General features: G+C 36.0%; 4 protein-coding genes and 1 long non-coding RNA gene across 8 annotated transcripts; 2 read left to right on the forward strand and 3 right to left on the reverse strand.

Moving 5' to 3' along the window:
• The first annotated feature begins 105 nt into the window (after positions 1–105).
• LOC18603704 (plant/protein (Protein of unknown function, DUF538)) lies at positions 106–957 on the forward strand. The gene is given in 2 exon segments (XM_007035812.3): positions 106–438; positions 440–957. Coding segments are annotated over 2 exon segments (444 nt in total). The 5' UTR covers positions 106–411; the 3' UTR covers positions 857–957.
• Positions 958–1,092: 135 nt separating this feature from the next.
• Positions 1,093–3,969, reverse strand: LOC18603705 (agenet domain-containing protein). The gene is made up of 4 exons (XM_007035815.3): positions 3,364–3,969; positions 2,504–2,986; positions 1,690–2,172; positions 1,093–1,358 (listed from the first exon to the last, which is right to left on the reverse strand). Exons 1-4 carry the CDS (start codon positions 3,967–3,969, stop codon positions 1,347–1,349), a joined length of 1,584 nt encoding a protein of 527 aa, XP_007035877.3. The 3' UTR covers positions 1,093–1,346.
• SCPL33 (serine carboxypeptidase-like 33) lies at positions 3,461–6,608 on the reverse strand. Of its 2 annotated transcripts, XM_018119928.2 has the most exons (10): positions 6,192–6,600; positions 5,999–6,106; positions 5,788–5,883; positions 5,610–5,702; positions 5,456–5,535; positions 5,112–5,363; positions 4,873–5,018; positions 4,698–4,793; positions 4,518–4,623; positions 3,461–4,371 (listed from the first exon to the last, which is right to left on the reverse strand). In XM_018119928.2, the coding sequence occupies exons 1-10, from the start codon at positions 6,472–6,474 to the stop codon at positions 4,225–4,227; spliced, it is 1,407 nt and encodes a 468-aa protein (XP_017975417.2). In that variant the 5' UTR covers positions 6,475–6,600; the 3' UTR covers positions 3,461–4,224. The 2 variants fall into 2 exon arrangements, with proteins under 2 accessions (XP_017975417.2, XP_017975418.2); XM_018119929.2 differs by lacking the exon at positions 3,461–4,371 and having other exon boundaries at positions 4,518–4,636; positions 6,192–6,608.
• Positions 6,609–7,377: 769 nt separating this feature from the next.
• Positions 7,378–12,186, reverse strand: SFR2 (Glycosyl hydrolase superfamily protein). 3 transcript variants are annotated; one of them, XM_007035820.3, is made up of 10 exons: positions 11,804–12,182; positions 11,119–11,509; positions 10,805–10,943; positions 10,097–10,263; positions 9,470–9,691; positions 9,107–9,275; positions 8,777–9,010; positions 8,534–8,683; positions 8,308–8,437; positions 7,378–7,923 (listed from the first exon to the last, which is right to left on the reverse strand). In XM_007035820.3, the coding sequence occupies exons 1-10, from the start codon at positions 11,973–11,975 to the stop codon at positions 7,727–7,729; spliced, it is 1,971 nt and encodes a 656-aa protein (XP_007035882.3). In that variant the 5' UTR covers positions 11,976–12,182; the 3' UTR covers positions 7,378–7,726. The 3 variants fall into 3 exon arrangements, with proteins under 3 accessions (XP_007035882.3, XP_007035883.3, XP_017975601.2); XM_007035821.3 differs by having other exon boundaries at positions 9,107–9,278; positions 11,804–12,181; XM_018120112.2 differs by having other exon boundaries at positions 8,777–9,275; positions 11,804–12,186.
• A 4,478-nt stretch (positions 12,187–16,664) lies between these two features.
• LOC18603708 (uncharacterized) lies at positions 16,665–17,831 on the forward strand. The gene is made up of 2 exons (XR_001927351.2): positions 16,665–16,804; positions 17,118–17,831. It is a non-coding gene; the product is annotated as an uncharacterized LOC18603708 (long non-coding RNA).
• The last annotated feature ends 5,900 nt before the right edge of the window (positions 17,832–23,731 follow it).

Genomic DNA, 23,731 nt, shown 5'->3' on the forward strand with positions numbered 1-23,731 from the left:
GTCCCAAACAAAACCCAGCCGGATTCAGCTGAATAATATAGAATAAATAAAGCCCAGAAAGACAAAAAGGGTGAACTTGAAAAGGAGAACATGATGCATTTCCAATGTTTAAGTTACCGGTAAACGTTCTTGTTCTGGTAACAAGTGATTATTGTCGTGAAAATCAGTTCTTGGGGGGTTATAACATGAACTTGGGCATTGCCAAAATGACCACGTAGCCCTGTCTCTCCAATAAACAAAAGGAGTTTAATTTGAAATGATATACCATTCCAATACTCCACCTCCACCTCAAAAACAACCCCCTCGATCCTTGTTCAAACCAAAAACACCGCACCGAAAGTGAAGGAGAAAGATGTGTCGGGTAACACAAGAAACGAAGCCCAAAGCTGAGGTTTATTACGGTGACGAAACATGCAGAGAGAAGTTCACGTCGTTGTTAGAAGCAAAAGGCTTGCCAAATGGCTTGCTAACTTTGCAAGACATACAGGAATGTGGATACGTCAAGGATACTGGCTTTGTCTGGCTCAGACATAAAAAGAAGACGGACTCGTACAAGTTTAAGGATGTTGTCATCAGCTATGACAACGAAATCACAGCTTATTTCGAGCCGAACAAGATCAAGAACCTGACCGGTGTCAAAGCCAAAGAGTTCATGATTTGGGTCACCTTGACAGAAATCTACGTCGAAGAATCTCATCCTTCAGCATCTATCACATTCAAGACTCAGGTCGGCTTGTCCAGATCTTTTCCGGTATCAATGTTTAAAGTTCAGACAGTCATGTTTCCTGAGGAGGCGGAGGAAGAGGAGGGAAAGAAGGGCAACTGTGCAAGAAAGAAGCTTTACTTGCATGTTTAAAGTTTCTTAATCTGTGTATTTATTTTTCCTGTTTTTTAACTGTTTCTGCTGTTTACGTCATGATCTTTTTATATATGTGTAATGTGTGGAAAGTAAAATCATCCGGTTAGAGCAAGGTAAAGAAAAGGGAAGAATATGCAGGAAAAATGCTTGTCGGGCAAGAATATGCTTGAAAATGCCCAATTCCTGGATCCCATCTCCTCTTCCAATTACTCACGTAACCGCAGAGATAAAAGTTAGGTAAAAAAGACAGCTGCTAGCTTAAACTTGGAAGAGAATAAACTTCTTTACAAGATAGTATCAGATAAGTCAGAGAATAAACTTCTACACAGAAAAGATGTCAGCATTGCACCTGGGCAGCGCCTGCATTATATAAGACATGCTTTGAGTCATAACACCAGAGTGCAAATGAGTGACAGATACAAAAGGAACACCAAGGTTCAGACACAGTCAATGACTGACTCAAAATGGTTGCAAGTCCCTCTGTAACTCAGCTAGCATCCTGAAAAGAAGACAGTAAACAAAGCATTAGTTATAGTGGCTGTATAGAGAGTGTCATTGCGTGAGATATGAGACTGGTTCTGATGATTATGGGCAAGTGTAAGAATCCTCAGAATGCAACATGGATATGTTTCTTATCTAAATACAAGAAATACTCAAAAGTCGAAAGATACTTCCTAAGTGGGTGTTGGTGGTTATTTCTGTGGCCATATACAACTGGGAGTTTCTTAGGTGGAAGCCATAGGTTGCTTGAAGGGGAGAAACTGTAGTGCAAAATAGCTCTAATAAGAAGATTGATAAAAACTGTTCTTAGCAATGGCTGCTAGTCTTACCCTGGAAGCAATGACCCATTTTCCATTAATCCATTCTTGATGAGGCCTCAGATCACCATGTTCAAATTCTAGTTCCTCATTCGTGGTCCGGAAGTAGACTGTGTACCTCCAGCCAGTGAAAACTTTAACGATTTGACCAATCCACCACCCATCATTATACCAAGCGTCAACATTCTCAAGCAATTGATAAGGATAGGCATGCTCAGCATGAGGGGGATGGGGCCTTATGTACGAAGCATATGCCTCTTCCCTAAGCAATGCTTCTTGATCTTCTGTTTTCAGCATCAGATATTCCACCAAATATTTATCATTGCCTAATGAGTCAACAATGACAGCAGAAAACCAAGAGCCTTCAAAACCATATTCATCACTTTTGACCTCTACCTTCATTCCCTTAGGAAATTTTGCCTTAAGCCTTTTCTCCTTGACAGCCATCTTGTGTAGCAACTTGTTAGAGTTAGTTAGCAGCTGTCTTGATGTTTCCTGCATGTCATAGCTTAAGATATTCAATGCATATTGAAAGAATAAATAGGAAAACATAACAATCATGGAGATTGTTTATGTATAGAAACACAGCTAAGCATAGCAGGATTATTTCTTAAAACCATGTAACTTACAAGAAAATCTTTCCCCAAAAAAACTGGAAAATATTCATTGCTATGGATGATTAATTTTCTGCAAAATCCTACTAGCATGTTCCTTCTTTTCCAATTTCTCAAATGACTTACAAATTTTCATTGAACTAGGTACTTGATGTTGCAAAACATATCAAACTCCACCAGAATAAATTATAATTAGAATCTGTAAGTCATACCTCAGAAGCAATGGTCCATTTCCCATTGATCCAGTCCTGATGAATCCTCAGGTAAGAGTGATCAAATTCTAATTCCTCATTTGTTTGACTGAAATAGACAGCATACTTCGGTCCAGCGAGTACTCCGGAAATCACACCAACCCACCACCCGTCATTATACCATGCATCAACAACTTCACGCAGGTGAAAACTAGCAATAGGTGAAAGTTCAGGTGGACATGGTCTGATATGGCATGCATTTGCTTCCTCCCTGAAAGGCATTCCATCCTCTGTCCTTAAGGTCGTACACTCCACCAAATACTTGTCATTCCTGATATATTCGACAATGACCGCACTAAACCATGAACCCCTGAAACCTTCTTCCTCCCTAGTGACTTCCACCTCGTCATCCTTTCGAAGTTTGGCGTCTGCTGCTCTTTTTCCAAATACAATCTTCACTTTGACCCTCCTGAATTTATCATCCTTCTCCTTAGATGACTGAGTCTGTAATTCAAGGTTTTATCAACTTAGAACATATTTTGAACCCAATTGCAAAACAATGATTACATACAGCATTTAAATTCAAAACCCAGGAATTGAACCCTGAACTTTACATTATGACTCCAACAGCTTTTTCCAAAATCAAAGTTCTCACTGTAAAATGAACCACTCACCAACTTAACAAATTATAAAGGTAAAAGCTTTCATCCAGATTAAACATCAAAAACAAAAACCCATCAAAATTAATTCAACATCAAACATAAATACCGCCTAAAAGAACATATAATGCTCAGTAAGACTATAATCGAACAACACATGCACTTGAACACTAAACAAAAGAACCCATCATTAAAAATTTTAAAAATGAAGCACAGTTATACCAGTTCAGTGAAAGGCGGGACCCAGGAGCCATCATCCCATTCTCTGTGAAGCCTCAAGTTACATTGCTCAATTTCACTTTCTTCTTCTTTTTCTCCGTTTCCATCAAAACCCACAACATATTTGGAATTCTCAAGTATATCCTTGACAACCCCTTTACGCCAGCCATTCTCCCAGTGGGCGTCGACGGAGTCTCCAGGTACGAAGCAACGGTTCGGCTCACATGGCGGCAGCGGTCGTAGGTTACTCAAATCCACATATTCCTTGACGTGTTTGGTACCCTCGTTGATGACTTCGTACTCCACGAACACCGTATTCTTCCGCGTTACCGACGGGAACCGAAGCACCGTCGCCGCGTAATACGCGCCGTTTGGTCGCTTCACTTCCACTCGGTCGCCTTTGCTAATTTGGCCTTGTAATTGTCGTCGTATTTTCATTTTTTTTTCTTTTCTTATAGTTTCCCGAGAAAATTTGAGTTGAAAACAGAAAAGAAAATAAATGTAGCCGAGAGAAAAGAAAGTGATAGAAAGCGTGAGAGCAGAATCAGTGTCAGACAGACCAGCGATCACCACATAAGCTCGATGGCGGGATACTCTGAGTTGTTTCATAAATGCCCTTCACAAAGGATTTTAATTACGGAACTAGCCATCTCTCATTCTCAAACGAAACGACGGCGTTGTTTGCTTGAAAAGGAATCCGGGCATCTTACCCGGGTATCTTACTTTTGTAACTAACAACAATAGGTAATATGCTTTTCTTAACACAATTTTTACGAGGGAAAGGAGGGAGTTGAAATGATCCAACTACCCCAATGCTTAATCATTACTAAGCTTAAAGACATAGGATAAAATGATTTGCTCTTATTATCTATGGATGGACAGCGGTTGGCCGGACAAGAAAGAAGCGATGAGGGTGAGAGCCTCGCCGGGTTTGTTCAATGGCACCAGGTGACCAGCCCCTCTCACCGTCACAAGTGTCAGCCCTTGGTACTCCACCATCCTCCCTCCAACCTGTTTAACATGATAAATATTACTTTCAAATCATACTGAAATTAATGTTTATGTGACAATGGAGGGGAGATTTCAGTTTAAGTCTCTTATGAATGTATAGACAGGATGAAGATTGCAGCACACAGGGTTAAAAAAAGTAGTGAAACCTGATGGTTATGGAACCAGGACCGCCATGGTGATTTGAGAGGAAGCCCCAAGGCTTCGACGCAGTATCGAGAACTAATGAATGGTACTCTTCCATCCGTGTCCCCACTGTTAAACCAGACTAATCATTTTTTATCAAGTTTTGTAATATCCGTTAATGGAAGTATGAGCATTGGTTATACCTGTATATCCATATCTTCAGGTTTCCTTTGATGAGCTTATGGTAGATGGGTAGTACGGAGAAAACAGAAAGATTGTATGTCATCAAGATAGAATCACTGGCAAAAAGGAAAAATCATGTTGGGATTCTTATGTAAAACCTACATGCTGATTAATACATGGAATCAGGATACTTACCTGCAGCTCTCCCATTTTCCTCCTCTGCTGTTTGCATGAAGGGATGTTTGAACATCTGCCCGGTTGAAATAATCTTCTGCATATTCAGAATAACATTGATCATAACCTCCAGGGATCCTCATTCTCCTTAAGCCATAGTTTTTTACCTGCAAAATGGCATTCTTACATCATATTTCCATCCATGACTATATCAGAAAATTTGTTCCTGCAGACTCGAAAGCAGCAAGATAGATATTCACCTTACTAACAGCTGATGAACTAGTGCTGTTAATAAGACATTTGGGGGCATAGATATTATAAATATCGATTTCTGAGTATTTGTCAAAGACTTGGTTGACAGCATCACCGCATTCAATGGACCAGTCGAACAGCTTGAAATCACAAACTTGCTTCACTTTGTGGTAGAGCTGGTCTGGGATTACAGAATGGCTCCAGGCATAGTCCATTATGCCAGTGTAGTCATGGTAATCATTGGTTATCGGATTCCCTACCTGCAGCACATGCATTACCTTAGGGCTGTTTTGCTCCAGCATTCATGGAAATGGATAAAATATAACTTCCCTGGCGTGTGTGAGTTTCTTACCATAAAGCCTTTGAGTGGATACTTAATTCCATCCTTGTTCCTGTCATACACGAGCTCTGCTAGCTGAGGCACGTAATGGCCTGCAAAACAAGAAGAATGATGATTTATTTATAGAGAGAGAGAGAAAGGGGGAGAGCATCAAAACATATCTTACCCGCATAACTCTCTCCTGAGATGAAGAAATCATGAGTTTTGAACTGTGGAAATCTTTGAAGCCAGTTCACCAAGAAATTGTAGGTGTCCTCAGCTAAGAGAAATGGTAAACTTAGTTAATTAATTTTTTGTTTCAATTTGTAACTAATTAAATATCACTTCTACAACCACTGAATTACCAACAAAGGCATCGTTCAATTTTGTAAGATCAGAAGATGTATTGGTGTAAGAGAAGCCAACTCCAACAGGAGATTCTACAAACAGTATATTGGCCACTGCAGGAAGGAAAAAAAAATGATCTTCCTACCCGAAATTTCTAGAATTCATTCATAGAGTAATCGATTGTATGAATGAAAATCAAAGTAGATGAGGAGAAAGTGGTATAGAAACCTTTATTCCAAGCATATTTGTTGAAATGAAGGTCACCACCATTTTTACCAACTCTCAGTGGACCCAACTCCGAAGCTGCACCATAAGCTATCGAGGAACAACCAGGTCCTTCATTTAAGAGCAAAAGGGTAAAGAGTCAAATATATTGTAGACTCAAATTTATTTGCAAACTTGCAATAAATGCTTGCATAACCTCCATTGAGCCAGAGCAGTAGAGGCTTCTCGGATGGTTGAGACTGAGCTTCAAAGAACCAGTAGAAAAGGGCCCTACCATGCTCTTGATTTACAGTGATGTAACCTGAAAACTGTGAGATAGATGGGCTAGGCGGCTGGCCTGGTAGATTGATTACTCTATCAGATTCCTGAGCTGTCAGGTATGCTCCTGACCCTTTAATGTGAGTAATTAAGAAACCAAGGAAGAAATATGTGAATGAGGGAGAAGTTGAAACTCTTTTAGATGGAGCTATGGTGCCCATTTCTGTTTCCGAGTTCTGCAACTCTGCCACAAGTTGCAAAGCTAAGTTCAGAGAGAGTTACTGCATTTCAACATCTTGACTTGAAGTAGAGGGAAAAGATGGGGTACTTTCACTTGGCTAAAAGAGTTGACATAAGGAATTGAGTGGCTGAGATCAATTGGGAAACACCTTAACAATGTGATAAACATCACCTCAAGCTTTATTTTTATCATTGGTTTTTTGTATGGTAATGTTTGTTGCGAAGCTCATTAAGTCGTCATTTGACTAGTTGAAAGAACTATGTATGTAGTCCAAATAGCTTTCTTTCAATGATTCAGGCATCACATATTTTTATAAAACTTGCTTCTCAACTTTTAGCAATTATCTTCGCACATGCCAATCATATATTTCTTTCTGTTTTTTCTTTTCTTTTCCAATCATATATTTCAAAGCTATAGGAAAGAGTGAAAAGGTTGTCCTTTGCTAAAGTAGGCCAGAAAGAACTTGGCTAGTACCTCTGCCAATTACCATCCAAGAGGGGACAGGGTAAGCCAGAATCTGCCATTCAAGAAAGGAAAGCCCATCGTGAAGATGCGGTATTGCTCGATTCTCAAACGACAAACAAAGAGGGGGAAAGAGCAGGTGCATGAGAAACCATTGCATACACTATGCTTTTATAAAATTTCTCTGAAACTGTCCACCCTAAAGCAGAGAAATGATTAGTTCTATGATGATAAGTTGCTGCTTGCGAACGGTGGGATAACTATCACAAAATATTTCAGCCTAGGAACAGGAGGAAAAATTGAAAACACTGGTAAGAGTCTTCTATAGCAACAGCATTCAGAGAGAAAGAGAGAGAAGCACCAAATCCTGGTTTCAGTGCATTTTCACCATCTAAATCCTTTATCCTTGAGTATGCGGAAATCGTCAAAATTTCCAAGTTTATTTCTTGAGCAGATCAATGATAAATCTTGAGCCAAGTACTTGCCTGGAGATACAGCTGAAGGAAAAGAAAGGTTGCATGTTTGAATCACTATTTACAAGAACATAAGTCTTTGCCTCTTAGGGAACTGTACAGACTGAAGAAGCCAAACAGAAGAAAGAAAAATTCAAGGTATGGGGCTGCATCTTAAAAATTCCATAGAAAGGAACCAAAATGGGAAAGAAGATTTCTTAACTAGATTAGAGTTGATACACCTTGATTTTAAAATGCAATAGTCCCAACTTTAAGTAGAAATGTTGAAGGAAACAAAAGAACAGCATGGACAGGCAATCAGACACTCAGTTCAAGAGGCTGAAGAACCAATTCAGGATCAACTTTTCTGGACTTTCTATTCTTTTTGAGGGAGAAAGGTCGAAGAAGGCATCGTGCTAAGCGGCTTAATGGGTCCTGCAGACCTTCCATCTCATAGTGTCCAAAACGCCAATCTCGTTCAATGTAAGGTCGCTGTGTAGGTTTATCAAGGCCTCCTACAAACCATCAACAGTAATTATGATTCAAGTCATATTTTGCATTATATAGCAAAATTTCAGCATGTGCCGGCCGCAAGGCCATTTTAAAGTGACTACTTCGGACATTCAATAAGCATGCACAATAGTATAGTGCCTTGCATGTAATGTATTTAAGGTTGTGCCAATGGCCTCGTATGTTTTTATTTAAAGTTTAGATGTCAAACCAATAAAGAGCAACTTCATTCTATGTTTGGTCTTATCTTGAAATTTTCATGCTCATTTCTCATCACTATTATTGTCTTTCAACAGTGAGGACCGAAATCATCCACAATTCATTTGGATGTGGGTAATCATAGATCATCCTAAAGTGGGGTTTGGGATAAGAAGAACCTGCTACAGTACCTGCATACATCAGACCGTATTTATTAACTGCCCGATAGAAAGGTCTTTTTTGCTTCTCTGTAGCAGCTTTTTGAAGTTCATTCCATGCTCTCGTCCTGTCTTCACGTGTAATTTTACCTGTAGTTACCACCTGAAATCAACACACCTTGTGATGTTTCACTATAAACACATGAGAGTAGCATTAGGAAGATCAATGATGGAACATCCATGTGAAAAAGAACATAACCTTGGAAAATAGGTAATATGAAGGACGTGGCACCCGAGTAAGATCATTGGCACGGTCAACTGCTACAAGTCCAAACTTGGGACCATAACCATCAGCCCACTCCCAGTTGTCGGAAATAGTCCAAAAAAGGTAACCAAGCACAGGGACACCCTTTAATCAAGCATAAGATTTAGTACCTGGTTCTTGTAAGTAACTAATTTCAGAAAACCAAACTCTAGATTTTGTTAAAGTTTACAGTCAAACCTTGATCATTGCTGCATATACAGCAAGCAAATGTTCTAAAAGATATGGTGGACGGATCACGTCTGTCTCATCAGAAACCCCATTCTCTGTAATGATGAAGGGAACTTTAAGGTGTTTGTATCTTTCATGGAACTGAATCAGCATTCGAAACAAGCCATCTGGATAAACCCCTCGCCCTGATTCACTGTACTCATCAGTCTCTACTAGCTTCAGTCCAGTACCAGATATCACTTCCTGGTACCAGAAGAGTAAGGTCAATAGGTTTATATGTGCAGAACAAAACATTGTTCTGTTAACAGGGCAAAAAAAAGTCAAGCAGGAAAAAAGAACCTGTCCATAGTAGTTTATGCCCATAAAATCCAACTTGTCACTGATACTATCCACATATGGGAAAATGGTGAGAGAATTGGCCAATGTAACAGCAGCAACATCAAAGAGACCATATGGGCGCGTAAATGATACATTATGTGCTACCCCAACTACTTTGTTTGATAATGTGCTGCTGAAATGAAATAGAAATTGGAATGTCACAAATTTGTGACAGCAATTATAAATATAGAAAATCAGTCAAACGGGGTGAAGACATGTATATCTATGTTTGTTTATCTCCAAACACTCAATAATCCAACTTTTTTGAAATATGTGAATTTTTTTGACAAAACCCCTTTCTGCAGAGTTTCCATAAGGAGAAACCTTTGTTCATGTATAAAGTCATACGCCTTTGAATGTGCAATAGCCATCCGATGCATGACCTGTTTAAAAACACCAGTTGGTAGAGCAGAAGTGGCAACCTCCAGCATATCAGGATGACCGCCAGGCCAAGCACCCGCACAATATGTGAGCATACAGAAGACATGAGGCTCATTAAATGTTATCCAATAGTCAACCATATCGGATACTCTGTTGACAACAAGCCTGCATAGTATGCACACAAAAACAAAGTTATGAAACTGGTAGGACGTACAAAAACAAGTCATTCTTAAAGTAAAACTAGCATGATGTGGCTATTATGAAATATGAAGTAAAATAAGCAGCCTTATTCAATCTGTATCATAATTTGAGTTAAAGTTCACTTAAGAGCAGCAACGGATGAATGTTGAATTCTTACCACTCTCTCACCTAGCAACTGTAAATTTTATTTCCAGAAGTTTACCAAGACAGTTACAATTGTTTATAAAGCTTCCTTGTTGGCTTATACAAAAGAAAAATGAGAATAGAGTAGTCATCAGTACAACCTAGATTGCATTAAAAAAAGTATGATTACTGAAATCGGAGCTGCAAAAGTATAGAATTTAAACTACTACTTAATGGAAGACTTACTTGGTAAAATCTATGAAGTAGTCAACAGTTTTATCCAGCTTCCATCCACCATAATCACCAGCCCAGGGTGGCAGCGAGTGATGAAACAATGTGAGCATCACCTTCATTCCATAGGAGCGAACTCTGCTGATGATCCACTTATATCGCTCCAATGCTGCATAATTAACCTAAATAGCAACACCTTACAACCCAACTCAATGCAGACTCATTTTACTTGAATATAGGAAAAACAAGGAAACCTGGATGTCATACAGGTGTCTTAAATTTGACCAAAAATTTACATTTTATAGGCAAGGGATCGTTTCCCCAATTCATCACCTATATGGTTGCATTATAAATACCCTCCTACTTGTTTCCCTTTTACTTACTGAAATCCAAGGGTCCCTTAACAGTTATTGTAGATGAAAAGGACACCCTTATGTGTGGTGACAGGTGCATATGAGAGAGAGAGAAATTGGCATATATTTGAGCTATGACTGAGCATTTGAGCTGTCACCATAACTTTCAGATTTGTAGTGAAAATTTCTGTTGTCACCCCCATGGACATGGAACCATTTTTTGATTTTAATACCAAACCAAAACTAGATCCAGAGTGAGTTAGAATGGCATCAACTTGACTTAGTAAGTTAAACTCTAGTACCACTTGTTATTCTATATTATGAAAATGGAAAAACAAAAGATGATTTAGTAAAGTAGCACGAAACTTACAGCATCCTTAAGCCCATTAACTGGCTCCTGTGGCATGATTCGAGACCAGTCTATTCCCATTCGAAAGACACTGATGCCAGAATCTTTAGCCAGCTTCAGTTCCGTGTCAGGATCAGACCAAAATCTCAATCTCTCCTCCCTGAAACCAATTAAAGCAATCCGTTTCTCAAGTCAACAACAGATAAAATGAGTCTCATGTATATAATGATTAACCAAAAAAGTTGTAAAAACAAGAGAGAATCAGTTAATACATCCTTCATGCACCCAGGACCCATCTTGTAAATAAAGGCATCACATTACATTATAAAGCTTACGGGTGAGGAACATTGTGCCATGCAGCTACATTATGATAGCATTCCTCATTTGAAGCAGGCAATTTTCCTTCTGCTTTTTCTTCTTCCTCTACCTCATCGTCTGCAAACTTCTGGAACCCTCTTATCATGGCTTCCATGGCTACCTTAAGAGGCTTCTTCTTCTTCTTAACCATCTCGTTAGACTCTTTCCAAGTTAATATAGCTTGATGAGAGCTACCATCAGCAGCAGCAGCAGCACCCATCACTGCATCAGCTTGCAGCTGATCATCACTTGTTTCTGACTTGTGACAAGGAATTTCTTCTGCAAACTGTAGCCAAGCATCATGTAGCCTGTCTTCAACATGTGCTGGCGCTGTTGCTAATCCAAAGAAAAACACATTTTCCCCCTCACCTGAACACATAACCACCAGATAAAATTATTAAAATTTAAATGCCTCAATTTATCACATAATTAACAAATAATTAATTCCATACACTGGGAAATTTAATTCTAAGACTAAAGCCATCTTTCTACAATCAAAGAGACCAATATAAAGCCATAAATAAGCCAACAAATTCAAAGTTTTCCATTCCTCATACACTTCGAGCTTCACTCTGAAATCCCAAACACGCAACTCAAAGGCTAAAGATTACCGAAACTAAAGTCAAAGAAACAAAAGAAATTACTGGTTTAGTTGAGTGTTACCGTTGACATTGAAATCAGCAAGCGTATCAGAGGATTCGTCGATGGGAGATTTGAACCGTCGGAGATTCTTTTTCCGGTAACGAGAGAAAGACAAAGCGTTGGCTGCGATAGACACCGTCAGAATCATTCCGACGAGCTTCGTCGCCGACAAAAACAGCGCTGCGAACGCCATTGTTTTTGTTCTTGTGTTTCGGACTTCGAGAGTGGAAACACTTGCTTAATGGCTAAAGCTTGAGACTTTGGAGAGGGTAGTTATCGTTAAGACAGGGGCCTGACTTGGGAACAACTAGATACGTCCAGGTGGCAGTATTCCGACAAGGATATAACGGAATCCTGGCTTAGCCTACTACTTCACAAGGCGAGTGCCGTGCACGCCTGTAACTTTCTTAGTTTTTTTTTTTTTTTTCCAAAGAGAATGAACTCAATGTTGTCGTCATCCATGACATAAAAGAAAAAATTATCATTATCAAAAATATTATAATTAAATGTTATTTAAACTTAATCGTGAATAAAAATATAATATTAATCGATTAACCAAATTAAATCGAATTAATCGAAATTTTTGTACTCAAGCCCAATTTTTTTACTTTTACGTTTTCTATGCTAATTGTAAATTAAATAAAATTAAGTTATAACATCTTACCAATATTATAAATTTAATAATATTAAAAAGGTTTCAATGAATATAAATGAAAGAAAAATTTATAGTAGTCAAATTGTCCACCATGTGAATGTTATATTTCCTAAAATCATGAAATAAAAATTCTTATAATCTAATGTTATTTAAAAATTAATCAAACTAAATGAAAATAGAGTGCTGAGCAAAAAAAAAAAAAACGAAAATATAGCATTAACCAATTAATTGAATTAATCGAAATTTTTTGAATTCAAGTCTAATTTTGCTAATTTCATTTTTTATACTAATTAGAAAATAAATAAAATTAAATTATGAAATTTTATCGACGTTATAAGTTTAATAACATTAAATTGTTCCAACAAACATATTTAAAAATATTAAATGTTTCATAAATATAAACCAAAAATACGTTAAAATATACTTACCTATGTGTTTAAAATTCTAAATTGATCAATTCGATTAATCAAAACAAAATTTAAAACTGAAACCCATCAAATTAATCGATTTTAATCACCTTCACTTCTAAATTAATCAAAAAATTGAATTAACCAAATCGTTATAATCAAATTTATTCAATTAACTTAATTAATTAAATTTTAACTGAAAATTAAAATTAAGTTGTGATCATTGGGCTTGAAAAGCAGGTGAAAGTCATCCAAAAAGAAGGAAAAGGTGGCATGATAGGTTCGACCCAAAATAGAAAAATGAAGCCCATAAGCCCACAACATTGCCCCAACTGGACCAGGCTGGCCTGACCTAGCCTTCTGCAGTAACCTTGGCCCGCCCACATAAAATACTGAAGTTAAAATCTCCAACCCTTTACAAAAAAAAAAAAAATTCAATTTCTGAATTGTATTACTTTTAATATATTATTAATATTCGATCGTTAATTTTACATATTAAAAATTGATCGAAATAATAAAATAAAAAACTAAATTGATCGAATTCCATCAATTTTGATAAATTGTTTTCACTAACGTCACCGAAAAGAAAATTATACATAATTTTTAAATTGCATGAAGCTGGTGAATGGTCCACATTTATTATTATTATTATTATTATTATAATTATTATTATTATTAGAGTGAAGAAGGGTGAATTTTTCAGCGCCAAGTATTTTTTCCAATGAGTGTTTTTGTCAGCATGTAAAAGTGGGTAATAATCAATTAATGGGGTGTGGCCCTAATTACAATGAGAAGTCGTGGTCAATCTGCAAAAATGAAATGAGTGAATTTCTTGGTGTGGGCCTTTCAAGCTTCAGAATCAGATCATTTTTCCACCAACTGCAGCCTCTGAGGCTTCAACGGGTGAGGAAATTTTACAGGGAAATTGGGTATTTCCTGTGCAGTTGTTTCATTGTCTTAGAGGTGACATGTACCCGACTGGAAATACCTTTATCTTCGTCCTGCACAAATTAGTCACCAATGAAGGAGACTGCAGAAAGTGATGAAGTGCAATGAAAAAGGACGAAATAGGCTGTCACAATTTAACCTGGAAAACAGTAGGTAGGACCACCAAGCACCAAGATTTTTCAAAAAATTAATCAATCCTTTTGTCTGCAAGAATCTTTGCAGGGTTTTTGTTCCCGAATGGACCTCTCCAAAATATCACAACACAACAGCTCTCCAATTTGGACTCACATGCACAAGGAAAAATCAGCAAAGAGAAATTACTTTCAAAATTTCCTCTGAGACATGTACGTGAGAATAGCATTCAAAGTCTCCAACACCCTTTACTACTTTATCCCCATCTTCAACATTATTGGTTTCCTGATTTGGTTATTTGAACGTCTCATACTGCTTTGAAGCTTTCATGCAGGGCGGAGAGCCGTATGGTGTAGCTGCATGATTTGCATCCCCCTCTAATGATTTCTTCATGTAGTGGGATGTCTCCTAGTATTTCAGTGATTCCTTGTCCAAACATTGTTTCTTTGGTTCAACAGATTCAGGGCCTGATGTGTCACATCAGCTTCCCCAATCTGATATAGGCAGAACAATTTGCTGCTAGCAACTAGTGCAACAGCTTCAAGTCCAATGGTAAAATTGATGGTTCTACCCAGCTTTTTACATTGACATTTTCGCGGTGTGAAAAGAAGGGGTTAATTTTAATCTTACATGCACACACGGATAGGGCGACGTACGCAATGGCATGGGCATGACATGGGGGATTCAAAAAGCAGGCACGCACTGCAAGGAAAGGGCCAAAGGGGGGGGGGCGCTATAGAGCTAGAGCTGGACCGCAATGGCGCCCTTCCCCCTTTGAATCAGGGAATGGAACTAAAGCAGCAGCCATATGGATCAACTGATAGTGGGACAAGCATCATGATTTCATGAGCCAAAACATAGAGTGGAAGATGTGAACCAGCTTAGCCTGCCGCTGCCCTCGTGCCTGCCCGGCCTGATATTGCATATATTTAGGGGCGGGCGCGTAAGGCACTCAAGCTTTTGTTTTTGTGAACACAACAAAGTGAGACAAAAGCCAAACAAGTTCAATTAGGCCAATGTCATCATGTATTCAAACTCTACTATTTACCGTTGCTGCTTCCTATGCTAAAAAGTCATATCAGTACGTACCTGACCACAGGATGAAGGCTCTTTCACACATGCATGGTGTAACCATCGCTTTCAAAATTTACGATCTGTTTTAAGACACTGGGTTTCAAGCATATTTTGCTTTGAATGCGTTTCGATTGATCATATTCAGTTATATTTATTGGAAGGCAATGGTATTGATCAGTGAAACAGAAGTCTTAGTCAAAACAGAGTACATACAAGGCTATAATGTTTACAACAACACGTTATAGGGAAATTAAGCTTGACAGTACAACATAGAAGTTTCTATCGCAATTGATCTCTCTTTCAACAAGTCTGTTTGTTAAAGAATTAACTTCTCTGCAGATTTTTTTAAACTTGTAATTATATATATTATATTCTTTCTAGAGCTAGCGTGGAATTAATAAATAAACTTGTAAGTTTGCGTGTGATTTAGTGTTGACTGTCAATTAAGATGCTAGAAAGTGCGCAATGGTGGGAGGATCCATGCCAAAAAGTACAGTATTAATTAATGAAGAAACGCAGGCCAAGGAAATTGGGGAAAGGTGCGAGAGATTATCATTTCGAATTATTTTGACCATGTCTTAGGAGACTGTGATGGCTATGCCTCCTTTGCTCGCACGCCCTCCACCTCGAGGTTCCATACTTATTCCCCCACAAAGCAAAGACCCAACACCTAACAATTTTTTTATTAATTGCGGTTTGAGCTTTAGAAATTTCTACGATTTTCGATATGGTCCTTCCATTCTTTGAAAAACCAAACATATAGGTACTTTTTTTAATTCATTTAGATTTCAAATTCGGCATCACCTGAACACAAGGAATTTGACTGTCTAAGCTCTAATTTAATTAGTTTTGACCCCCCTGCTTAAAGACAGTTCATTAGGTAATTTATTAATTAGCTGTACTTGGATTTGCTCGTTTAGCTTATTCCTTCAATGGCCAACACATGCCCTTTCATCAACAGAAAATTAGGTTTAAAAGGTCGCCCAAAATATTATTTTCTAATAATTTACCCGTCGTGAATTTTTTAAGATATGTGTGTATATATATTAAAAAAAATTCAATAAAAAATGTTTGTATGATAAATTTAATTCGATAAACTCTATTTTTATTCTCTTTGTTAATTAGTTGCATCCCCAATTCATAAGAGATAATTAAAAAGATAATTAATTATCAAAGCCGTCTGAACAAAAAATAAAAAAGGGGGAAGATTTTGTTTACACAGTCATTGAATATAAATTATTAGGTTTTTAACTTATAGTTAGAAGGTTGTTTGCAAATATCGTGAGAAGATTGATCAAAAAAACATATATATGTATATATGTATATATACATATATATATATCTATATATTTATATGTGTATATGTATGTATATACAAACATAAAAATCATCTAGCTCGACAAGTGTAGGGCCAAACAAGACGTTGATAAAAACAGCATTTAATTTTTATCAAGTAAAAAAGTGCAAAGCTGATAGAGGAAACAGACTCTCCTTGGTGTAAGCATATGTCTTGGTGTAAACATATATCTGGAATTTAACCTGCTTTTTTCTTTTCTTTTTTTTTCTTTTTGGGGTTTGGACCTGTTGCTTTCAGGTCCATGGGCTGGCCATGAGATCTCTCCCTTTTTCTACTACTCTCTCTGGCTTTATAAGCCTAACCATCTCTCACTTTTTCCCTTACAAAAGGGACTTCACCTTTCCCTGTGCTTATTATTCTCATTAGCTGTCTTTCTCTAGAAAATATGGAGGAAAAAGAGAAGCTTTCAGAGAAGGAGAAAGCAAAGCACAGGCTTCCACATCCACAGGGTATGGAAAGCCTTTTAATAGAACGTCAAAGCTCTCTCTCATCTTCTTTTTTTTTTTTTCTTCTCTGGCCTGTCATCATTTCTTCTCTGTTGCACTTCCAGCAGGTTCAAACGTTCCAATCATTGAAATTAAAAAAAAAAAAAAGAACAGAAAGAATTTCTTCTACTGTCATGCTCTTCTTGGTTTTTGTTGCTGCTGATTGATATACATCTGTGGCAATTAATTCATATTAACAAAAGAAGATTAAGATTTGTGTTTAATCAATTCTGATATCATATTTAGTAATTAATTCTTCATTTCCTATGTCATGCAGGTCACCTAGTGATGCATGGGAGTATGATCAAGGGCAAGCGAGTACTGTCAAGGAATAAAATTATTGATGAATTATTTCAATTTAGTACCTGTAACTCATGTGTGACAGTGGCTTGTTCATCTTAATTGGGTGCTATCCTACCTGAGCTTTTTTTTCACTCTTTTTTTTTTTTTTTTCTGCCCTTCATTCTTACTTCTTTCGATTTCTTTTTCTTCTTCTTTTCTTATCTTCTTGACCTTGTAAGACCTTTTCTTGACCTTGTAAGACCCCGTTCGGTGTTCCTTGTTTTTGTTTTTCTCTCCGTTGCAGACTCTATATCAGAACTTTCTGATGTAGAGTTTGCGTATTCTTCTACCCCATTCCCGCCCAACTCTTCTTCTCCTTCCTTGTCTATCCCTCCTGAGCTGTTTGAATTAGCCTAGCCTAGCTATAGCTAGCTAGCATCTCTCCTCAAAATTGTTCTGATCACATGCCAGAAACGACCACCTGATCAACTCCCATTCTGGGGTTCTGCCCCCTTTTTTATTCCCCTTCCTTAACATGTAAACATTTAGGAAGAACTGCAGTGGTGAAATCTATGTTTGAGGTTGAGTTTGTAACAGTGGTTGAAGCAGTATCAAAAAATAAAATAAAATTGCATAGCTATGTACTGCTCAGAGTTGTTTTTTTGTACTTTTATCAACAGTAAAAGCTTTCACTTTCTTATTCTGTTAAGGCCATCAATGTCAATTGTTATTATATGTGCAGAAATATGCTTTGCAGGCATCAGTTTTCGTTGTTTTATATGTTGTTGGGCTGAGTAGCAAGAGAATAAGTATTCTCTCAGATCTGCTTGTGTGGAAGAGTTCTCCTCGTGACTGCTCTTATGTACAATAACATATCCACTGTATTATTGGAGTTCTCTATCTATATCTTTCTCACTCTCTCTCCATAACACTTTTTCTGTACCAAAAGAAAGTTGTTCGCACACAAAAGCTGATTACCCCACTGTGGGGAAGTTGGACTTTTTTTCCTCCATACCTCATGAATCAGGCAAAAGGAACCCAAAAAAGGGGCAAGAGAGACAGACTTAATGCCCTTTAATTCTCCATCCATTCTCTTTTAATTTGCTTTCTTCTTTAATGCAAGACAAGTTGGATATCAGTGAGAGACCCTAGACAGTTAAAAACTTTCATTTTGTAACATTGCTGGTATATATGATTGATGATGATCAGTACGAAAGGAATATATACTTCAGAAACCCAGTTTGACAGAGAGAGAGAGAGTGGCCTTAAACTCATATTTCATGCCATTTCAATACAGTACACTTTTTTTAGACGACTTGTCCTAGCCAAAAAGAAAAAAAAAAAGGTGAACTCTTGGGAATGTAGATTGCTGTTTTTAATGCTTATTTTTACTTGAAAAATCTTAACCAAGTGTTATATAATCTTGGTCAAGCCTTTTAACATGGAATCCAAAGTGATTCCACTATGCAATCAGACATGTACCACACAAATTTACATGTTTGAATAGTGTGTCTTTCACTCTCTCTCTCTCTCATAATCTGTATAATCTTACACGTGAGTAATGCAACAAATTTGTAATTTAGAATCCGAGAAAGAAAATGAGACGGAGAGAGTAAATAACAAGTGTCGTCTACACCATTTGTTAAAGATGTTAGTATTGCCAATTGCCATTGGCAAAGTTTTCACCCAAATTCAGAACTTGCAGTCAATATTAGGTAGGCTACATGACTTTTCAATGGGGGAGTTGGATACGGTAAACTTTTAACAAGCTAAAATGGTGAATCACCCAAGGAAGCAATAGCTTTACTCTCTTTTTTCACATTTCAACATTAACATAATTAACTCTCGAGATTCCTATACAGCATTGGGAATATGTCAGCATCATCAAAACAACAATTCTAGGCAGTTTTGGCTCGAACAATGACTTCGGCTCTACCAAACCTATCACTTCAATTATTTGTCGAAAGAAAAAAAGAAATTTGTCAGCCCTACCTCAGAGAATATATTGATTCAACATCTGTCCCCAACTATGATGTTAATCTAACATGCATTGTGAAAGGGACGTTGACAAAAAAAATGTAAGGGTATAGTTTAAGCAACGATGAAGACTTCACATGGACCTGAAATGATTCAAATATTGTTTTCTGAAATAACAATACATACGAATTCGACCCAAACACACGGCAAAAAGCTCACAAATCAGATAAGTTGTGTCAATGTTACATCCAAACCCCACCCTCCCCTCCCCTCCCCTCTCCCAAAGAAAAAAAAAAAGAAAAGAAACTTTTATAGGTTCAAATGCTTACTTGCAGATGAATAAATCTGAGGTTTCTTCAATTCCTGCAAGCAGGAATGATAAGAGTTCAACGTACAAGTGCCTTTTATGTGTTTTTGTAATCTTCTGACTTAAGGGTCCTCTTTTGTGCTCCTCATAGTCAAGAATATTTTAGATTTGTAATATCATTTAATGATTCCTGTTAGTCTTGATCGCATTCCAAAATCGAGATATAACACGATTATATTATCTTGATGACAATGTTACTTTCGTAAACAATCCATCTATATAAACTATTCATTAGTACATATTATTTAGATATAAAAACTCAACAAAAGTAAGAGTTCAACACACAAATGATTTTTATGTATTTCCGTTTCAATATTCTGACTTAAACGAGTTTTTCTTTTATGCTTTTCTATTAGTATTTGCCACGTCTGGAATCCCATACATAACACGACCATATTATTTTGGCAAATAGCCCGTCCTTATAAACTATTGGTTTAACTTCTTCTTCTTCAACATCAGAAAGATATTTATTGGATATAAAAACCTGATATAATCACGTTCAGAAAAAGATTTGTGTGAAGGGGGCCAGTCACGACATTATTCTATTCACATTTGCTCAGAGAAAAAGACCCCTTTATAGATTACAGCTTTGTGTTCTTGTCAAACAAAAAGAAATTCTCAAAATTTGGTACTTAGTAATTATCATCCTGTTAGACTTTACTTTAGAAATTTGAGTACCCAAAAGGGGGAGGGAGAGGGACGGTGACTTCTAGCACAAAATGATTGTGTCTGCAAGTGGGCATTGGAAAGCTGTATGGCTTTTTTTCCAAAAACAAAAAAAGGAAACCCTTTTGTCCTATGCCTCTCAGCCATTTACTATCTCTGTTGTCTGTGGCAGTGAATTGGGGGGGAGGGAGGAATGTGACAACATAAAAGCTAAAGCCTTCGACTTGAGGTTTGATCCGCAGCCTCATGATTTCTCTCGTATCCTGTTTCAGCTCTTTTTGTGTAAGGTATTCCCAACATCGGGCCCCCTTTTGTTTTTCAAACTTTTTACCTTCTTTGTGTAACATACTAACGTGGCTCATTCATTAGGTTTTCTTTTTTGCTTCCAAATCATTCTTTTCGTGACCTCTCAATAAACAGCATATCAGCCATTGGCTTTGATTTTGACAAGGAATTAAAAAATTGGGTAATGCTTCTCTATTGGAATCATTATCTCTACGAAGAGATTGAAATTCGGATTTTTTTTTATCTCGATTATTAAAATAATTGTGCAAATTCAATAAGTCGATGATTCTGTTAATGAATCAATACCATTAATTCGTTAGCAGAATCATTGAATTATTGAATTTATACAATTATACACCGACTTATTTTGCTTCCTTTATCTTGTATTTTCATCGTGGATATAGATTTTGATTTTTGACAAAAAAACTAAAAAAAAAAGAAAAAAAAAGGTTAGAAGCAAATTCCAAAGATTACTTATAACCTGTAAGGATTATGCATAATCTTCTCTCCAATCCTCCTTTTTTGGTAATTAATTTTGACAAATATGACAAACAAATTCGACAAATCAAGCATGGTTAACTAGTTCTGAATTTCCAAAAAGTACTCAGCCCAAACATGCTGGCAGAATTACTTAACTCTTCAACAGCAAGATTTGCTTATGAAAAGGGTAATCCTTTTCTTCTTTTCTATTGATCGAATGGAGCAAAATTATTACCTATCTCGACTAGACAATGCCCTTTTAGATGCATTCAAGCCACAGTTTTCGTGAAAGTATTTTCGATGTCTAAAGTTTTTTCTCGATCAAATACATATATATTTTACTCAAACTTTCTCATACTAAAAATTTAATCAGACTCTCTCTGTCCTTATAAAGATGAGTATAAATAAATGCTTTTTATAAATATTTAGGGACGGAGAGAATTTTTTCATGTATAATGCATGAATAGTTATTTAAAAATGATTTATGGAATTAGAATTATCCTATTCCTAGGCTGTGCGGCAGATATGTATGTATATAGATAGGGCTGGACCCTTGTGAAGGTAGTAGCTAAAAAAGGCTTAAAATAGATCATAGATGGATGGGCCAAGGACAATCTGGGTCTGGGCTGGCAAAACCACCCTTTCAAGTGCAAGCGAGCATGCAAGGATTCATGTACACATGGGAAACAATTCAATCAACAATTCTTTGATTCATGATGATGTTCATAATAATACATAACTTCCACTTGATGAAGTTTGTACAAGGTTGACCACTTAAGAAACTGAAATTTTGGTCCTTTTTTTTTTATTTTCACAAAAGGAGGAGATCCTTTTGGGTACTTCAAAGTGAGCATGGATAGCAAGCAGGAATGTCCTAGAGATGGTACTAACTACCCTTTGAATAGGTATCCATAAATATTTAAGTCGATTATATAAAATATGGGTATTTTATATTCAAATTTGATATAATTTTGAATAATAAATTTAATGAAGAGTTGCTGTTGTTGAAAATGTAGTGAAAAAAAGAATTATTACCATTATTTTTTAGCAAAAAAGGGGGTCCTTTTCCTTTCTCGAAATTGTTTTCCTTTTTCGTGTAAGAATTGCTATGAAGGAGTGGTCAAACCAGTAACTACAAAGAGAATGCCAGCTTTGTGTATGCGATGTGAGTTGTTTTCCTTTAACTTATTTTGTGTTCAAAGGACCACACGAGTCCGCCATAGCCAGGCTGATCTCACCCAATAATTGGACTTCCATGGCAATTAATGCTCGTTTGGCTTGATTTATTTTTAACTTATATACTATTTAAAAATAAAAACTTGATCAAATAGGATTTCGTAAAAAAATTTTAAATAAAAATATTTTTTAAAACAATAAAATTTGAAAAAAAAAACTTTAATTAAAAGCTTTTTTTAAAAAAAAATACGTCAGCTTATTATGATAGTTATTTTTTCCCAAAAAGATCTTCCTCTCAAAATATACTTCATCCTTTTCTCCCTACCGATCTTCCTCTCCTCTCTCCTTTTCTGTAAATCATCATTCTAGAGTTTTTTTTTTGTTCTTACAAAAATTTTAAAAAAAGATCTAAAATTCAAAACTACATTAAGGTGTTATTTCTTTTTTTTTCTATTTTATTTTTCATTTTATTTTTTATCTTTTTTTGTACTTTGAAAACTCTCTTTATTGATTGATATTTATCAATTTATTGTTTGATATGATAATTATGTGATGTTTATTTATTCTTAACTTCCTTATGGTGTATATAATATTTGATGATTATGATTGAAATAATTAATTAAATAGGTCAATGGTTATTGAGATAAATTAAATGAAAATTGAGATAATATTTGTTGATTATGGTTATTGAGATAATATTGTTCATGGAAGTGAACTTTGTTAGTAAGGACATCAATAACTAACGTGATTTTCTTGAATTATTATTACCACTTTAGACTTTTTTTTTTTTTGAGTTTTTTTCCATTGTTAGGGTTAAGAGTTCCAGTAATCGACTCACTACTTTCTTTCATCTCTCATTTTTTTATTTGATTTAATTTTTTTCTCTTGATTTTATTTATTTATTATTATTTAATAAAATTTTTTTTATGAATTATGTGTTACTTATAAATTATTTGTGGAACTTTTTTTTATGATTTATTATTAATTATAAACTTTATGTTATATACAAATCCTTTTAATATTTTAAAATTTTTATTTTAAATAGATAAAAAATTAAATTAAATTTTTTATTTTGAACAAAGAAATTCGTGATTAATAAAAAGTTATTTATTAAATACCCTTTATTCTAATTTTAACTAAAATTAGAATATATATAAGTTGTTTGGCAAAACAACTTATCTATAAAAAATGGCTTATAAAAAGTAAATTTACCAAACAATTTTAACTTAATTTTAAAAACTATTATTTTTCATAAAAATTTTATAATAACTTTTAAGTTAAAAAAAAAAATCAGACCAAACATGCTTTCCTCTAATTCTATTGCCTGCTTGCAAGATTGAATCTAATCTTAGATTATTCTTAATCTCTAAATTATCCACAAATCTTTGCCAAAACCACTACTATATATTTGTTTATATGCAGGCTTTGGTCTTCAAAGTTTTCCAACTATCAACCACTCCAATGACTTTGACATGTATGAACCCTAATTTATTCAACCCAGACATATCAAGGTTTCATTCCTGAAAAGGACTTTGAAAACTCACCTCAGCTAACATCCAATTGTACTAATAAGTTTTCTTCTTATTGATTAAGCTATGAATAAATATCTGATATATGATTTTTTATTAATAGATTTAACATGGTGGTGACAAGCATGG

The sequence above is a fragment of the Theobroma cacao genome, chromosome 4 (genome assembly GCF_053813885.1).
Source record: "Theobroma cacao isolate CCN51 chromosome 4, ASM5381388v1, whole genome shotgun sequence".
Lineage (NCBI taxonomy): Eukaryota > Viridiplantae > Streptophyta > Magnoliopsida > Malvales > Malvaceae > Theobroma > Theobroma cacao.